A 19,455-nucleotide genomic window follows, 5' to 3' on the forward strand; every position below is an offset into this window, starting at 1 on the left:
CACGGCGCTCTCCTCTCTCCCAGACCCTAATAGGAGAAAGATTCCACCAAGTCCTTTAGGCGTAATTCCCCGCTGGCAGAGGTTTCAGGGGAATATCTCCAGAGGGTCATGAGGGAATGAGCAGCCTCGCTCAACGCGTGGTTGGTCGCAGCTCGTGACACCAAGGATGCCCAGAACCTTTCCACGGTCACTTTTTTTCCATGTGACCACGGGGTAGGAGCCACTATCGCTCCAGAAACGCCCAAATGCCAGCTGGGAAATGCCACGTGCCCAAGTGAAGTTGGTCTGATTAGTGGTGGGATCTGTGTCCTGCCCTTCCCAACCGCGGATAGCGGCTGTTTAGAAGCAAAAAAAAGGAAGAGAAGAAAAATATAGACCATTAAACGGAATAATTCTGAACAGAATTACAGGGGCTGCCACAAGATGAGTTTTAAAGGCTGAGTAAAACCAAGCCAAACTCAACAAAATGTACTCATTGGCACCCTAAGAAAAAAATCATGGAACAAACCCAAGTTTTAAAGTATTGCTTCCCTCTGGCTGTCATACCTGAGATGCTCTGTGTTTTTCCACCAGGAACAGCGTGCTGGCATTATGTTGTGTACAATTTTCAGGCATCATGACACTCTTACAGCACTATTATGCATTCAGAGTTAAATTAATACAGGTTGGACAGGACCTCTAGATTTAAAACTCATCCACCCCCTCACTCAGAGCACAGATGACATCAGTGGTAGGCCAGGCTGCCCACTGCCTTTGCTCCCAGGCATCACACTCCTTGATGATATGTTTTGAGGACAGTAGCAGAGGATAAACAAGAAATGAACCTTTGTTAAGCCCTTGGAAGGGTAATAACACCAAGCTGTGGTTTTGTCAGATGCCCTCTTGGCAGCCCCCAGTTGTAGCACAAAAGCAAAACCTCAGCTCTCCTGATGTGTCTCAGGTACCCAAACGCTGGAGACAGTGATTGTTAATCTCTCTTTCCCACTATCAAACCCAGCTGTGCATGGGTTTTATAGTGGGAAAGAGAGATTTATGGAATGGTTCAGGTTGCAAGGGATCTTTAGGGTCATCCCATTCCAACTCCCCTGAGTAAGTTAGTAGTGGGGCCAGAAGGAAATCTCATTCATAATTGTGTGTTAAAAAGAATGCAATAGATGTTGCATCACATAAATTGGCAATGATTGCTCTTTTTACAATGGATTATGAGAAAAATTAATCTTAATATTCTATATTTTCATTTTTCTGTATTTATCATGGTTCAGAGATAGCAGACATTATTTTATCAAGGCATAATATTCTAAATTACCTACAAATTAATGACTACTTTTATTCTAGTAAATCTGATGGGTTTATGGTTTTGGGGCATTTTTTGACCCTACCTGTCCAGCCCCCTTTGGATGATGAGTTGCTCACCTGTCAGTTTTACTGAAGACAGGACATGCTCAACCTGCTATTATACAGCATTATAGGAAAGGAATTAAATAAGAAGAGGAAAGGGCTAAATAAGAAGAGTCTGCTGAGATCGTGTTCCCTCCAGCATGGGGAGACAGTTGGGGGTACAGTTGGGTTTGCTCTCTTATTTGTGCATACCCAGGTAGCCAGACTGATCATTAGAAACCCAGCTTGGCATATATATATATATATATATAAAAATATATATAAAACCTATGTTTTGAATATCTGCCTGCTTGAGTTCACGCTTAGGAAGCTGTGTTTTGTGTCAAACCAAGCAATGCTGTAACCAGCGTTCAAAGCTAAGAAAAATACTGTTTTGTTCTAAAAATGAATGTCCCATAATTGAGAACCCTTGTGTAAAGGCACTCGCAAAATTGCTGTGGTTTGAACACAAGGTACCACATTTGCTGGACAACAGAATGGGAAAAATGAATTGGTGTTCTGGTTTATTGAGAGAACCAGCAGCCCAATCCATCCAAGGCAAAAATAATAATTTTATGAAAATTTAAGTATATATATTGGTGAGAACAAGCAGTGGATTTGTAAATTCTTTGCCCATAAGCCTAAAATCAGTATGCTTGGCTGTCAGGCATTGAGGAGGAAGGTTTTGCAATATAACTCTCACATTTACAAAGAGATTTTTTTTTCCCCAATGCAGCAAGGTAATGCAATCAAATCTAAGAGCTCCATGATTAGAGTGCACCAGGCTAGAAAATGTGAATATGGAACAAAAGGGATATTTACACAGAATGCATTGTATATTAAATTCCTTCTCCTTTTTTTTTAAGATATATTTTAATCTTCAGTTTGTGCTATAGGACACCTTAATGACTGAAGGGACTATTTCCCTTGTTATGAAATGTGACTGAAAAGTAAATAATAACATGGTGCATTAATGCTTTTGGAAAGGCTTCTTGGTAAATGGGCCTCTGTTTTATGAAAAATGTTATGAAATATCATAATGTCAATTGAAAACAGACATTATTCTTGGACAACTTGGCCACATATGCAGCTCAGAACAGCTTCACAGATTTACCAGTAAATAATTCAACCTTTTGGGAGGACTTCTTCCACTGTTCTGTGTTCTGATGAGCAGTGATCTACCAACCAAAAGACCATGGTGGAAATGAGTCAGTTTGCTCTCAAAAACAATGCAGCCCAACATGAATTACAGTGGCAAACCAAGCCCTGGCAACATCTCAAGGTGGTCAGTGTCTTCCGCACAGCCAATTCCCTCCCAGCACCATTTCAGTGGTATAGCACAAATCTGTTGGACCAGGCAAGATGAGTAACTGTCATAAGAAATGCCAGGGGTTTTATTCCTGCCCTGACACTTGCTGTGATAAAAGGTGTTAATGAATGTTCTCCTTCGTGTGGATAAAATGCACCAAAGCTGGGTTTTACTGACCACCTGCTTTATAATAGGAACAGCTGGAGTTAGGATGGCTCAGCCCCTCTCCAGGTCATGCCTTAGATGCATCCAAATTATTTTGATATTTTGATTTCACAGAAATGGGGAAAAAAAAAATAAACCAACAAAGTGTTTGACTACAGACCAAGGTCAAGTAAACTTTTTCTGTTTGGTTAAGTGAAGTTTCCAACTCAACAGCAAGCTTAGGTCAAAATGACCAGAGCAGTAGGTTACCAGCATTAGAAAGAGTCCAGAAGGCGTGAAAGAACAGCCAGAAAAGAAAATCACAACATTTAAATAGAAACAGGTTTCTACTAATTCATTAAAAGACCTGTTTGGGGTCAGGGTTTTTTTTTCTTCTTTCCTTTTTCTCTTTGTGAGTAGTTAAAAGCAGCATTTCATCTGAATTGCAGACAGCACAATTATTCACGGAAATACTGCTTGACATTAGCAATTGTAGCAGAATCTGGTCTAAACATTTCTGAATTGGACCCAATCAAAAGCATGGGATTTAATAGCACTGTGATTTTAGGCTGACTCATCTGATAAGCTATTTTGGATTTTTCAAGGTATTACTGTCAGTAACTAGGACTCTTTTTTCAGATTGAAATTGCATGAAAGCAATCAAAGAGCATTAAAAAAAAAATTAGTGGTGCTACCTGGCTTTCTGTCTTTAAAAATACCTCTTTGTACTTGTAGACTATCAGATGGAAGCCAGCTGAATCAGTAATAACCTGGTTTAACTGTGTTGTAAGTATTTCCCATCACAAATGAATGGACTTTGGAAGCCACAGTGCCCTGCTCATTAGTGTCTAATATGAAGGTGATCCCTAATTTTAGCTGTGCTTGGGCTCAGGTAATCATGTGGGCTCCCTGTGTAGTGGAACTGCTCCAGGGAATGATTCATCCAATTTTCTTACAGTGGGGAAAACCATTTCCTGGGAGATTCTAACCTTTTCCAACAGTATTTACAGAGCATTTATACTCTGTAGGAGCATGGCAGAGCATGTCATGCCTGCTATTGGCTGGGCCTAAGAGATAAAAAAGCCAAGTAACCATCTAGGTAGAAACTTATGAGAAAAGAGCGAAGTGTTTCTGTATAAATGTTTTAAGTAAGAAAATAAGCTGATTTTTTTTTTCCAAATTTAAATTAGTTTTGGGAAGGAGATAGATGCAAGGACAGATGCAAGCAGTGGCTACTTCCATTACAAGGGGGATTTCTGCTTAACCCAAAAAATCCACACTTGAGTTGACAACCTGCTCATTAGGCTGTTCATTTGATAAGTGAGGGATTTCAGCCCAAGCCTTTGATCTTCCTGATCCAAAGCTGAGTGACGATGAGGTGGGCAATCTCCCTGAATCATAAACCCATAGAGTGAGCCAGACACCTGAAAGGTGGTGGTGACCATGTGGGCTGTGGGGTGAGAAGCAGTGCAGGAGTTTTCTGGTGCAGCTGATGGTGCACTCGATCATGTTGTGCTGGTGGGATTCTCCTGGTGGGCCTCACTCAGCAGAGAATCTGCTTTGTGAAGTCTGTTCTGTGTACTTTCTTCCTAAAATACACCCAAACCCACATGCACTGCCAGCTGTGAGCATTGTACTGGTTTTAACAAAAACGTAGTGACTAATATGATGTCCTTTCATCGCTTGCCTTGATTCTTTAGTGTTTGGGATTGAAGTGCTTAGAAGGATAATTCTTGCCTTCGCTGAAATGGTACCTGACCTACAAAGGGACAGAGAGCTACTTCTTACATTTCCATCTTTTCCAAGTATTATGCCTTTCTAAAAGGTTTGGAAAATTTAGTGTATTCCAGCTGAGCCCAGAATTTCCCTGAGTCCCAGAATACAGTGGTAAACTGGGAGATGCTGTGGGTGTGTGTGATACAGGCATTTAGAGAACAAGTACTTATGTGCTATGATTACCTTTACATAAATAATGTAATTATTTAATAATAATTAATGGTTTATTGTCCTTATAATAAGGTTAACCATTATAACCTTAAAATGGTTTACGGTCCTTTTAGTCCCACACCAAAACCTAGCACAGCCAAGAGCCCACGCTTAACCAAAATCTCAGAAATGTGAGGGGAAAAGTTCTGGGGGTAGTTCCTCTGTGAGGGATCCTACAGTTCTGCTGCTGCATAGGAGGGGTCTGGGGCAATAAAAACTCACAGAAAATGTCAGGAGCACCAGAGCAGACTTAGCAGCTCTCTTTCTCCTGGCAGAGCCCAGTGCCAGCACATCCCCATTTCCAGCTGCCTGGGAATCCCAGCATCCCCAGAGCTGCACTTGATCTCCTCCCATATCACAGCGGCTCAGGTGCCTCAGCTGGGCCACCCTGAACTAGCAGCCTCTGCTCTCCCTGTAACCTTGGCACTCGCCCTCTTTCCTCCCCAAGCCGCCTCCCCTAAATATTCTACTCACAAAAACTGCATTGCATCACTGTGGTAGGACATCCATCCTCCCTTGTCACTTCTCACCACTGGCTGCGTGCTTCAAGACATCTTGGTGACTTTGGCCACAGTCCAGCTATAGAAGCAGTTGGCCTCTGGCTTTTTTTCTCATGATCAGGCTAATAAACCTGCATAGTTAAGTCTCTTCTATACAACACATGGAATAAATGTAAGGTAAGAAGCTTGCTTTTTGAAAATAAAATAGTTTTTGAGGGTCATTCTCATCAGCAAATGTGACATTTGAGTCAGATTATCTGATGTAAGACTGACTGGCCAGGACAATTCCTGGCTCCCAGGGTCCTTTCACACCATTTTAAGTTCTTGTCCAGCACAAGGAAATGCACATTGGTGTTTTTGAAGTGGGAGAGATGGATCTGTCCGTTACCAATGACAATATCTTTTTGCTACAACAAATGAGTGTTGCTAAGGAAACTAAAAATGGCCATGGTCTTGCCTATCAGGAATCCTTATGTGGGCCCCATTTCCAGCACAGCACTTCACTATCACACACTATTTGTCACTGAGGTCAGAAAGTGCATCACTGGGGATCCTGCTATGGAGCAGATATCTAAATTTCTGTGACATCAAAGGGGATTTAACTGCCTCAGTATAATTCCAAGATTGTTCTAATGCCTTATTTAAGCTAATGAGAGTCCAAGAGATCAAAATCTGCTCCTGCTTTTGCTGCCTGATTCTCTTCAGCACATTGGTCCCATCTGCACTGTAGCACCTCCTCTCATCATCTCTCTTTCATCAGATTGCCACTTTTAATCAGTAATTCCAGTGGTATTGTACTAGCAAGAAAATAACCTTCCTCCATTCAAAAGGATGTGGAAGCTATCACTAATAACCTCCCAGAGTTATTAGTCCTGATCAAAAGTGCTGCCTGAGCTCAGTTAGCACTTTTTGAATGACCTAGGGCACTGGTGACTCGTGGCCAATATATTCCATATCATAAAAATCATTGGGAGAACTCCCTGGGATGCATTTTAAGTGATTTTGAATGTTTTTTAATAGAGGAGTGAGAGAGGGGAATGGAAGGCAGAGCAGAGAGGTTTTGTGAGAAGCAAGAAGAAGGAAAGACAACTGTGCAGCAGTCTATTGCTAAAAGAAATTTTCCTTAGCAGCTTCTTCTTGCAGCTTTAAGAATTAAATAGTCTTTTTTTTAACAATTCCTTTGGCTTTGTTTTATTTCTTACAGTCTGTGTGCGATTCTTCCCATGCTGTTCAGTGGACATCACAAAATTTCCAGGCAAAATTTGGTGGAGGCTGCGAAAGACCTGCTACAGAATCGTGGAGCACAACTGGTTTGAAACATTCATCATCTTCATGATCCTGCTGAGCAGTGGAGCCCTGGTAAATGTGACAGCATTTCCTAACTATTTAGAAGTGGACATGGGTCTCCAGTGTTCTCCAGTTTAGCTGTCTCTAAGATTTTATGAACCCTTAATGGTCATTTTCTCAAAGCAAAGCATTTAGTCTGGGGCTAAAACAGGTTGTCAGCTTTTCTGATTTCACCTGCCATCACCATATGGTGGGGAATTTTCTTCTGCTGTGACATAAAATTCTGACTTGCACATGTTTTGAAAAGAAAATCCTTGAGGAAGCCTGTGTGAGGAAGTTTGCCAGCACTGCTGCTTCAACATCCCATAGCTGCTTCTCCATGAGAGTTCCCATCTGGAGGCTTGCATTTTGCTCCAGGGGTGGCTTTGTTTTTTCTGTTCCTTTCCTTTCCTTCTCTTTTTTTATTTTTTTGTCTTTTTTAGCACATTCTGTAACCAGCAAATTAAAATCATAAAAGACACAGAGGGCAGTGAATCAGTGCTACCTATCAGAGCTAGGGGGTTACTGTATTTTTGAATGGTGTTTTGAATGCACCTTAGGTTAATGCTCAGTACCTTCCCTGCACAGGTCCTGTTTTTGCCAGGTGAATGTGTTTATGGACGCTGGTTGGTCATTGCCCAGGACTCTGATAGGGAATCCTCTCCTCCTGAGATCCCACTGCATTCTGGAATTATCCTCTGTGCATTTTCAGCCCTGGGCTCTTCACAGGGATATATTTATATTTCTCTTTTGCATGTCAGGAATGTCCCTGGAATTGGTGGGGCTTCTCCCAGGTTTTTATCCTGACCTAGAGCAGAGATTTCTATCAAGAGTTCTCCAGGCTTTAGTCTGGTGGTCACCAGTCATCTTTGTGATGGTGTAAGACACACATTTATTAAATTTGCAGGCAGTGCCAGGTTTGGACAGGTTATCCATGCATTTCCAGAGGTCAGGATTGACTCCAGCGAAGTGGGTGAATCTGCCTTTAGCAGTAAGGCAAACATCATCTTAGAAAGGTGCCTTCTTCCCCTCACCAGGGATAACCACAATAGGAAGGTGTGATGAAGCATGGCTGTAACGAAGCAGATTTACTAAAAAGAACTGGAGAGGGAGAAGGAAAAAACCAGAATAAACTCCATCACAGCCCTGCACAAAAGCCCACCACCCCACTGGGCTGTATAAATGATGCTGTTCTTCCACTCCAGTTGGCATCAAGGAGGCCTCAGCTGGAGCACTGGCTTCAGCTCTGGGCGCTGCACTTTGGGAAAGACATGGGCTAATTGAAGAAACTCCAGAGAAGAGCAACACGAATTATCAGTGGCCTAAAAAAAGAGGAAAAAACACAGAAGTGTTGAGTTTATGTAGCTCAAAGAAAGTCTCTGAAGGGAGAGGTAAAGGTGGAAATACATAAATGTTGATGCAAAATAGGAAAGAAATGGATTTACTGTTCTCCTGGTCCACCAGAGATGGGCTGAAATGTCACCCAGGGGGTTTTATTTTATTATGAAAAATAAGAGGCTCAAAAACTTGGGTAAATAGTAGGCTTCTGAAAATTGTCACAGCTTTGCTGAAATGAATGAACTCTGACAGTTTTTGCACCAGCTTGAGCATCAGAATGTTAATTTTTGAATACATTTTAGAGGGGGAATGTCGCTTGCTATAATATGCTTTAGATGAATACACTTCCTTACATATGTAATTAAAAGTGCCTTAGATAACTGAAGACTGCAATATAAAGATCATTTAATTTAAATTGCATGCATTCATTTAGTTTTTGCAGCTTTCAATTTAGCCAATGCAGTTCTGTATAAGGGCAAATTATCCTGCATTTTCTCACATATCAGCACCGTGCTTCAGTATTTGGACTGGAGATGTTGGAGGCAACACACAAAATTTTTTTTCCTCGTGTTCTGGGTTGCTCTCTTCCAAAAACTGAGCTCATCTGGCTGCATCTCTGGGACACCCTAATTTCTTAAGAGAGAAGAGCTATATATACCTTTAAGCCAATATATATATATATATGTGTGTGTGTGTATGGTTAAACCATCAAAAAATATCTTCAGCTTACTGCAGAAGATCCAAAAACCTTTCTTAAGATTTTAAGCCATAAGCACCCAAACTGGAAGCCTACTTTTTAATAGTAATTTTGGATAACACTGCAGGTATCCTGCTTAAATCTTTTTTAACACACAAAGCAACACAGAAAAAAAAATAAAAACCCTTCTTGATATTTTATATGGCAGAGGTTTCATCCACTGTCAACGTGAAAAAATGCAAAGCACCAGAATTTTGTCATTTGGGTAATATCCATAGCTTGTCCAGAAGTACAGAAGTGTCCAGGTAGCACATTTTTCATCCCTTAATAAGCTGCTTCCTGACTGACAGTGTGCTTTTAGTAGACAAAACACAATGTACTTTTGGACAAGTTAGTAGAAAGTAGGGAGAGCAAAGGAGGGAGAGGAGGAAATCACTTCAAATGGTTTGCTGTTATTTTTGCAGTAATTGCAAAGTACAGCAAGTCATCTGACAAAGTGAGTGAGCCCTTACGAGAAGTGATAAACTCCAATCTGTGCATTGTTTTCAGGCTTTCTCCAACAGCTCTTTCACACCCTTGAAATATCATTTTTGAAGGCAAGATAGGAGACAGGGTTGCAGCGAAAACGTCACCCCAAAGTGTGGGGACAAATGGACAAGCTTTGGCACGGGCTGCCAAAGCTTTCTTGTCAGTTTAATTACTGTTCCCTGGCAGGCAAAAGAGCAGTGTGACTGCCTGAGTGACAAGTACCACACTTCTTGTATCTCCAGGCACTGGGTGTTTGCTAACTTTTTGAAGCTTCTCAGAAAGTAGCTACAGATCTGGAAATATGTAAATGCAGATAATTCAGACGATTAGCACAGACCCTCTCAAATTATGTTTCTTGCTGCCAAGTGCTCTGGGTCACACGATGGGATGAGAGCAATATGTCACAGCTTGGGTTATCCAGGTTACAGGGACTGGGGAGCAGCTTGTGTAACAGCAAAAGTAGCTGGGGAAGCAGAGCATAATTCGACTTAGAAGCCCCAAAACAGGCTGCATATTGGCAAACCTGACACCAGGATCCTGCCTTTTATTTGATTTATGTTGTAAAGTGAAGGCTAAATTGTGAGACATCTTTATTTTCTTTCTTTTGGGGGGCATATTGGTTTAGATCTTAAATATTTTAAAGGGGTTATTCGGTTGCTCGTATTTGATACAGACACTGAAACTCTTTTCATAATGCTCTGCATGAGATTAGTTGGAGAGACAGATGAGATGGGGAGATAGATACCTTGACCTTTAAAACATTATTGTTCTGCTAAGTGAATAATAATGAGCATTTCTTGAAGCAGAGAGCTGTAGCCACCTGAAATGTGATGGCTGAACAGAAGCCAGGGAACTCCAGTACTCCATAACACAGGCAGGTTAATAACCCAATTTGTCATCATTAGCAATAAGATCTATTTGGCTAAATGCAGGGGTCATATTCTGCCTCCTAAATATAGACATCCTGTGCCCTGGGACATCTGAGGTGCCTGGGCAGCATTGGCACAGCCAACAGGAGGTGAGGCGGGATAAATCTGGGCATTTTGGGGTGGCACTCTGCTCATGGGTTCACATTCCAAATTCAGGGTGCAGAAGCTTTTCCTCCACTCAAAGGATGTCCAGCCAGGAGAGCCTGGAGAGAGATATCCAAGCCTGTGTCCATTGTAGGGGAAAGCTGAACAGATCTCTCAGGTCAGGGCCAGTTCTGTTTGTGCCACTCTTTTTAATTGTAATGTTAAAATACATCAGAAATCACAGACTGTACGTGATAATTTATCAAATACAGACCTGCAGTGCAACACCCATGCTTTCCAACAGGGCTCAGGAGCAGTTATTAACCAATCCTTTGTTCTTCCAGGCCTTTGAAGATATTTACCTTGAAGATCGAAAAAACATAAAAACCATGCTGGAATATGCTGACAAAGTATTCACTTACATCTTTGTCCTGGAGATGCTCCTGAAGTGGGTGGCTTATGGCTTCAAGAAGTATTTCACCAACGCCTGGTGCTGGCTGGACTTCCTCATTGTGGATGTGAGTATCATTTTGGAACTACGTTTCTCATGTTGGGTTTTGCAGTGGGTGGGAAAGGGTTGTTAAGTTTGGCAGCTTTGCATCTGTGAAATGACAGCTGTCACTCTGATTCTGGGCATCAACCCTAGGCAGAGCTCAAAGGAGGTTTGGATGTGTAACTGAGCATCCCCAGGACCCAAAGCAAACAGGAACGCTGTCAGCAGTGACGTGGATGTGTCACCCTGCTAATCTGAGGCACATCCATCCCCTTCCCATCCCCAGGAATTCTCCCTTTCCTTCAGCATTTAATATCTGATTCTATTGCTGGCCATGGGTTTATGTACAAATCATGAACAGGATGGGACTGCTGAGGAGATGCTGTTTATTTTCCAGCATCAGTCTGATTTTACATGGTGATGACAGTGGGAAGATGCCATCAGCTCATATCCCAGGCAGCAGACAAAGAACGAAATGTTACAACTCACTTAAAAGTTTTTTGACTAATCAAACAAACCAAAAGTGTATTGACAGTAGTTCTATATAGTTCTAGTTCGCTATACGCACATGTACCTTCAGTTAAAAAAATGCTTGCTTATTTCGAATACAGTACCTGCTTGTAAGCCTTAAAACACAATGCACAGAGCTCCATTATTAAGCTTAAAACTTCCTAATATCTTACTAGATAAACTTTTCTGTAGTTTAAGGAGTTATTCTAGACAAGTGTTAATACACAGTTCTATTTGTCCTTACTTTCTACTTCTCATATATATATATAGCTCTAATTGCAGTTATGCTGTTTATGAGTCCTGCCTTTTGCAGCTTTCTCAAAACCCTCTGATTTTAAGCATTCCCCCTCTTCATACAACTAAAAAGAACTTCCATAACCATGTAGTTTATTAACTACCTTGAGTTTCATAGCTTTAATATGGCCTGTTTATTACTCGCTTAAAGGTTCTTTTTTTTGCTGTAGAGAGATGAGCTTACTTTTAAGGATTAATTGCACCATTTTTTGCCACATTAAATGATGTTTAAGGATTCCCCAAATTAAATGACATTTAAGGATTCCCACATTCCATGCTCCCAGCTAGCACAGGGTCCAGCTACCTCAGCCTGCTGTGCACATGACCTGGGCACAATCTGCAGTTTTGAGCAGATTAGAGGAGCTGTCCTTGGCCGAGCTCCTGGCCAGGCTGCCAGCCGTGTGTAACAGCATGTCCAGTTCTGGCTCCCAAATATTTACCAGTGCAGGAGTCCAGGAGAAGGTGTGAAAAGTCCTCTTGGCAAAGCGTCTTCACTACTACAAAACGTCGCTAAATACTCCAAATCCGTGAAATACCGCCACGCTTACTTCTACTGATTTAAGGATAACCCTCAGAGGTCTGAACAAAAGGAAGCTCATGCCCCAGGAGTGTTGCTAGTACCAGATTTGGCTCCTCCAAAGATTCACTTTGAATTGATGTGGGATTTGCCAAATATGGGAAAAGTCAGCAGCACCACGTCCTCCAGATGAAGTCTAACATTTCATCTCAGCGTATCAATGAGGAGGCAACAATCTCCCTGAGGCCACTTCTTGTCAGCTTCAGGTATTAATGTGGGAGGCTGGCAGAGCTTTGCCATGATTATGTAATTTATTAAACTTCAGAGAAATTATTTTTCCCCGTTTTACATCTGAACCTTGACTCCAGGGAAGAGCTGCACTTTCTTTGGCCCCAGCCCAGGAGAGCACTTCAATGGGACAATTTGCTTGTTTGAAGTTATGGTCATGTTTAAGTGCACTGCTGGATCAGAGCCTTTGGAAGCTTCTCCAGAGCTTTAATAAATTGATTTATGAAAAGGAAATTCTTTACATAAATTGTAGGCCATAAATTCTTCTTTGCATATATGCTTAGAAACCTTTTAAAGGGAATGCACTCATTTTTCTCAGATTAGCTCCAGCAGGAGAGGAAGGCCTGGTTTAATTATTTAACCACAAAATTGGAATCTACCTGTTCCTAAGTTATAGCCCAGCTCTGAAAACTGTTCTTACTGTGATTTAGGTGACATAGCTTTTCTTTTCTTGTTCCTCCATCTCCAAAATGGGACTAATAGGACTCCCCTAAAGTACTGGATGGGCTTCCAGGAATTTTTTGTTCAGTGAGCTTCTGAAGACTGGAAGGAATGGATGAGGGATGAGTATTGGCACAACCATAAGTAGAGGTTTTCTCGATGGGATCAAACCTGTGCAGGATCAATTCACTGAGGCAATTTGGAACTCTGTTGGAGTTTGAAATTAGTTACACAGCTGTAGAATAACATCTCATTAACGCCCAAGAAAGTAAACCACAAACTAAGCTAAATTCTGTCCACCATGTGCAAACCCCCTTGGAACAGGAGCCACACAAGAACACAAAGTCCAAGTGTAAATTAGGTGCATGTTTGCCTTTTAATGGTGGAGTTTATAAAGACAAATTGGAGAAGCAGCCACAGCTGGCCTGGGAAAGGGGCTTCACCATCCCCTCTCACACATCCTGTGGCATAAAACAGGGGGGACACCAGCCCTGGGACTCCCCTTGTCCCCAGAAAATAAACCCCAGAGCCTTCTTAGTGACCCAGAATGTTTTATTATCTCAACCTACATTTAAATGTTCCACCCACATTTAAATGTTCATTTTGCAAGCTCCCAGTCCCACCAAAAAGTTGTTCCACCCTTGAGTTGTTTTGGTTCTTGATTGACTCTAGGCCATCACTTGCTCTTTAGGGTTCTCAGTGAATAAATCTTTCCCCCTGCACTATTCTTTTCTTAAAACTGCTTTCCCAGTGCAGATTATGAGAACCTGGTGCTATATTTTTAGCAGGTTTAACAGATGCTTTTCTCCTACCCTATTGCTAACCCTGCCACTCTGAATTGGCACAGTAATATCCTATAATTTTTCCAGCACACTTTTTATTTCAATTTACATTTTCTTTTTGGTGCTTTGAGAACCAAATCACTGCAACTGAGCTGCAGAAGGCAGTGAATGGGTGAATTAGCTGCTCCAAAAGAAGCAGATGAACCACTTGTCTGATTTTCTCAAATTTATTTGTTTAAAATTATTCACTTAAAAATTCCTGATCTGCAAATTATTCATTAGTGGTTTGGTATCAGTATTCAAAATTCAAGCTGCAGTGGTCGATTTTTGATTGGACATGTGAAACCATCTCTCATCTGCGTTTTCTCATTGTACAAATGCAACTCTGAATCTATTTTCTGCTTTGAATAATTCATAAAACTGGCTCAAAATTTGCATATATTCACTATTTCTAAATGGGATTTGAACCCAGAGGGGTTATAAGCACATTGCTGCTGAATTTTTTTTTTTTTTATATATATCCTGTCTTGTGAAAGACCTTTGACACTGATTTGGGCCAGTGGAGCAGCAGAGTCTCCATGTGACTGTTGTGGATTACTAAAGAAAATTCTGTTTTGCAATGCCTAAACTTCAAAATACAGAGTAATCCACAAACTGAGCTATTTTTGCTGGATGTAGAATCCCTAAAGGATGATCTCTGGTAATGGGCTTCTCAGCATCTCGAAGAAGAGTGCTAGGGTAGCAGAGAGTGCTTTCACATACATTGCAATACAATAATGTCCTATCAACAGCCCTGCTACAGATTTCTCTGGGAGGAAAGAGAAAGGGTTAATCAAACCACAAAATGCAGGCTCATTTCAGCTCAGGGCACCTGGGGAAGATGCTTTAGATGTCTGCTGCAAGTTGGGCATACTGAACAAACGTCAATGCACATCCATACAAGTTACCCTGTGAAAAAGAACTGTACTGCTAAAAGTAGCACCCTTCTACACTACAAATATCTGCTCTCTGTGTTCATGAACTGCAGTGGTGAGCCCTCAATCCACAGCTCTTTCCACATGAGGGAGAGGCAGATTGTGAACTATCTGTGCAGACAGATAGAAGTGCAGACAGACATCAACATCACCATCAGGAATGGCATTTATGCACAATCCTCTTTCCTACGATGCATGGGTGAGTATTTCCACAAAGAACAGATATTTTCCAAGCATCCATGCAATCAAAACCTCTTTGAACAAAGCAGATTAAGTGAGGAGCCTGAACTTGGCCAGGGCTGGAGACAAGTGGCACCCAAAGTGTTTGTGGGAACTGCTCCACACCAAGCCAAGCAGACAGAGCTGGGCTTTGAAACAAGGAGCAGAGAGATTCCACCAGCTGTGCAGGCTGGTGTCATGCTTGATGTTCCTTTCAATTGTTTCCTCTGACCTATAAATATTATCTTGAGCTTATCTGGCTTGAGCTCCAGCCAATTAATTCTGAGCTCTGTCCCAGTCTCTGCTGACAGCGGGTGGATTATTCCATTGCATGGTCAGTTTGGGAAAGACATCAGTGTGGGCTTAGCATCATTCAGAGTCAGGAGGTGTTGCAGTCAACAGCTTCTTCACTCGCTGCTCGTGCACTGAAGGCAGAGGTGAGAGGCTGGAACCCCACAGAAGCTGTCACAGAAAGCTCATGGGACAGACGTGTGAACTCCCATCTCATTAGTGAGAACGCTCAGGAAAAAATGTCACAGCCAAGTTTCATTGCCTGTGGCATTCACAGGGAAATCCTCTTAAACCTGCACTAATGTCATCGCCCCACAAAAGTCCATTATCACAAATCCATCATCTCCACTGCAGCTTTTGTGTTCAGTTTAATTGACCAAATTGGTCTCAATCCAAGTTTCCAAAAACCCAGCTGGATCGTCCCGCTCTGATTTCAGAGATGAGGGTTTCTCCACCAATTCTTTCTAAGATTATCCTGTCTTTCAAGTCTTCTCATGCAGAAAAAGCTATTTTCTTAAACAATTTCTTTGTTAGGGATGCTGGCAGCCTCCTTCCCCTCCAACCATCTCCAGCAATGGGTGATCCTTGCACTGTCCCGCAGCAGGGAGGGGAGAGCATCTCTAATTCTCAGTTTGTGCCCTGATGCCCCACTAGTTTCTCTTAACCAGGGATGAAAATTGCTCTTTCCACCCCTTTTCCATCTCCTCTGCCTTGGAGGGAGGGGCTCACAAGAGTTTTGGGTAGTAGATCTGTCTGCAAAATAGCTCAAGTATGGCTCAGCAATGGATTTGAAGGCCAGGCATCTCAAAAAATCCACTAGGCAGGATTTTAGAGATGCTTTTATGGAAATGAAATTATATGTATTTTTCACTCTCCTCAGTAACTTTTGTGAGTGTTTCTAACACAGCATGTTTCTGTTGTTTGCCTGGAGCTGCTCAGTTGGTAACTGGAGATTTGTAATCCCCACTGAGCAGCTTTCCAAATTTCCTGTTTGCTGCCAAATTTCCTGTTTGCTTGTTTGAGATCTGCTCATGGGTGTTCAGGCATTAAATGCACCATCATTTTCCCTCAACACTTGAAAAAACAAAGATATTATGTTTTCCAAGATAGTTCCTGGAAAGCACTTGCTCTAAGATTTCTGTTTAAATACTTCACTGTCAGACAAGTTAAAAAGCAGCTAACAATCCTTGAATCTGAGGTGAACATTTTGAAACAGTCTTTCTCTCCCTAGTTAAAATTGAATTGAATTAAATTATGCCCTTGTGTTGGATTGTCTTTAAGTGACAATTAAAAACTTGCTGTGTGAAGTAAATATTGATGGCTTATGATTACTTTAATTGTTTTTTTCCATCTGTATTCCCTGTTGATTAACAAGGTGATTTCTGTTTGCTGTACCAGTAATTACACAATCTGCTGTAATGAGTCGTTCCCAAACAGCACTGAAATCCAATTTGTATTCTTGGGACATTACCCTGAGAGCATGTGAATTTTGTCTAGTTTCTGTTCAGAAAAGCACAGAGGAGCAGAATGACAAAAGTACAGCCAAGGCAAATTAAAGATAATATGTCTTGTCACTTGGAGCAGCATCTTAAGAGAGAACTTATTAGTGTTCTCTGTGAGCTGTCAAAAGTCCATGGGTACAGCAGGGTATTGTAACTTCAGAGTTCAGTTTTTGACTCATTTTTTCCCAGTTCCTCACAGCAAATGCTCATGTGGGATTTTTGAAGTTGTCTCAGTGCACATTCCTCCGAGCCTCTCTGATGGCATAAACCTCCCAGACAGCCAATAGGAGTGAGATACCCTTCCAGAAGCCAGGGAGCTGGTTTTGAAGAGAAAAATAAAAGAGAAAAAGAAAGAAAGAAGGAAAGAGAAAAAAATGCTCTTTTAGTACATATTCGCCAATTGAGGATAAGCGAAAAGAAAAAAATCTGCATGAAGAAAGGTTGTTTTAATATGTGTTAGCAGGTCAGTCGAGGCTGTAAATCTTCCTGCTGCCACCCCACAGTTTATCTCAACACAGCACATGCTAAAACATCCAAATGTCTGGTCTTATCTTGGTTTGCGCCTCATGTTGGTTACCACATGGATGCTAAAAGGGGAGAACCCAAGCTTTGCCAAGAGGAAGCACAAGCTGAGTTTCAGACAAGGCACAGCAGGACAAAATTTGCTGCAACTGCAGGAAAAGGGCTGGAAAACAGAGGTGAGGAGAAAAGTCCACTGAAAGCCTAGTTCACCATCTTGCAAAGTGGTTGGGAGATGAATAATTACTGCAAATGCTGAAGAATTTCAATTAATGAAGCAGATTTTCAACTTTCAAAAGTGCTGTAAAAAACCCATCCCCACTCAGATCTTGCTGAGCTAGATTTACCAAACATTTTTGTTTCTCAAAGTTATTTAAAGATGGAGCACTTTTCAATGTCCTTTTTTAGAAGACTATGCTTAAAACGAAAATAATTAATAAAATCCTGGAGTTCTTGCATGCAGCTTGCTTGGCCCTTTCTATCACTGGGTGTGGAGCTGCCAAATTCCATACACAGCGATGTTCACCCTTGCATGGAAGAGCTGAGCTGGGAGAGACACATTGGCTGTGTTTAACAGTCCAGAGTCTCACAAACTCTCCAGGGACAGAGGAGGATGGGGAATTGTCCCACAGTTCCTCTCCCTGATGACCAGCACCTTTGAAACCCAAACTTGCAGACCAAAAATTCATCTTCCCACCATCCAGGGTGGTCAGGAGCTCAAGAGATGCCTCCTGAGGAGGAGGGAAAAGGAAGGAATGAAGGGATAGAAGCAGCCTGCAGAGGGACAGGGATTCTTTATTAGTGAGGGAGAGATGAGAGAAATTGGGATGAAACTTGAAAGCTGTACCTTGGTGGCGTGGAGATTTTGTGCAGATCTCCTAGCCTGGTATGGCTGACTTTGGGATGTCTGTGCTAAGGCAAATGAAGATAAACATTCCTACTTTTGGTATGCGCTCCTATTTGTACCATGATCCTTCCTAGCAAAAGTCGGGGATCCTACAATTCTTCAGAGTCCCTCTCCATTCTGGCAGATTTAATACAATGTGGACGTATTCAGTACAATTCAGGATCAGTCAGGTTCAAGAACCCAACTAAACTGAGCTGATTTCAAGCCAAGACTTCCCTGTTTCCCACAACAATTTCGTATTTTTTCATATTGATTTGGAACATCTGATTAAATAAATGCTTTAGGGAAACAAGCAAATCCCTAACAGCACCTTGAGGAGGCAACACAAACAGATTTTTCTCTTTTGGTTTTGCTTGCTGGTTTGGTTTGGTTTGGTTTGGTTTGGTTTGGTTTGGTTTGATTTGGTTTGGTTTGGTTTGGTTTGGTTTGGTTTGGTCTGGTTTGATTTGTTTGTTTTGGGGTTTTGGTTTTCTTTAGGTTTGGGGCTTTTGTTGGTATTTTGTTTGTTTGGTCAGTTTTGGTTTTGTTTTTTGTTTTTGTTTTTGTTTTTGTTTTTGTTTTTGTTTTTGTTTTTGTTTTTGTTTTTGTTTTTGTTTTTGTTTTTGTTTTTGTTTTTTTTTTCTTTTTCTTTTGTTGTTGTTTTCCTTATGTCATATCTAAGTAGGGTTGATCCTAATTCTGTCCAAAAAGAAACTTGCCTTCACCTCAGCACCTCAGCTGCACCAGCTGAGATGGGAATGCAGCAGAGTCTGTGGGGCTGAGCCCCAGGGAAATTCTGCCAGGAATCACTGTGTCCACCCCTGGCATGGTAACACTGCCTTCACATAATAAATAATAACCAAGTCCACTCCTGACTGCAGCTTTCAGCATCAGGAAGGCTCCCTAGGCTGAAACAGGAGGTGGCTTTGGAGATCTTTTTAGTGAGAAAGTCTTTTCTCTCCACCTGCCCCAAATCCAGGCTGTCTCCACACAGCACCTGGGTGAGAAGCAGAACACAGTTGCTGATGAGGAAATTGTTTTGCTCTAAATCATAACAGAAAACACCAGACTGCAAAGCATCTCCACCTGCACAGCCACTGCAGAGGGAGCCCTAGGGACTTGGCCAAGCTTTGTCTGATCAAGTTACACCATGTGATCCCCAAAATTCACAGGAACCCCTAGCAGCCTGCCTAGGGAAACGGCACCAAGCCTGACAGAGTTTAGACAATGCTCTGAGGCACAAGGTGTGACTTTTTGGGTGTTCTGTGCAGGGCCAGGAGTTGGACTCCATGATCTTTGTGCATCCCTTCCAGCTCAGCAGATCCTGTCATTCTCTGATTCCCTACCCAGTGCTAATAAACTGGATGTCAAGGTGTGGCAAAGGTGCCTGTTAGCAGTAAAAAAGGTGAATTGAGACAAGCTGAAAATCCATTTGTACGTGGTGATGGGGGAGAAAAGTGCAGATCAATAAGTCAGGTTTGCTGCCTCGCTGGATGAAAGCTCGCAGTCGACTCGCCCTCG

At 41.8% G+C, this 19,455-nt stretch overlaps 1 protein-coding gene across 4 annotated transcripts in view; it reads left to right on the plus strand.

The window, feature by feature from the left end:
• The window catches only part of LOC131556924 (sodium channel protein type 5 subunit alpha-like), a 178,515-nt gene that overhangs the window by 126,212 nt on the left and 32,848 nt on the right, over positions 1 to 19,455 (plus strand). For all 4 annotated transcript variants that reach the window (XM_058803871.1, XM_058803862.1, XM_058803879.1 and 1 more), the window contains exons 19-20: positions 6,521 to 6,675; positions 10,563 to 10,736. In XM_058803871.1, coding sequence (XP_058659854.1) covers positions 6,521 to 6,675; positions 10,563 to 10,736 — 329 coding nt within the window. The remainder of the gene's footprint in view (positions 1 to 6,520; positions 6,676 to 10,562; positions 10,737 to 19,455) is intronic.

Source organism: Ammospiza caudacuta, chromosome 1, assembly GCF_027887145.1.
Source record: "Ammospiza caudacuta isolate bAmmCau1 chromosome 1, bAmmCau1.pri, whole genome shotgun sequence".
NCBI classification, from domain to species: domain Eukaryota; kingdom Metazoa; phylum Chordata; class Aves; order Passeriformes; family Passerellidae; genus Ammospiza; species Ammospiza caudacuta.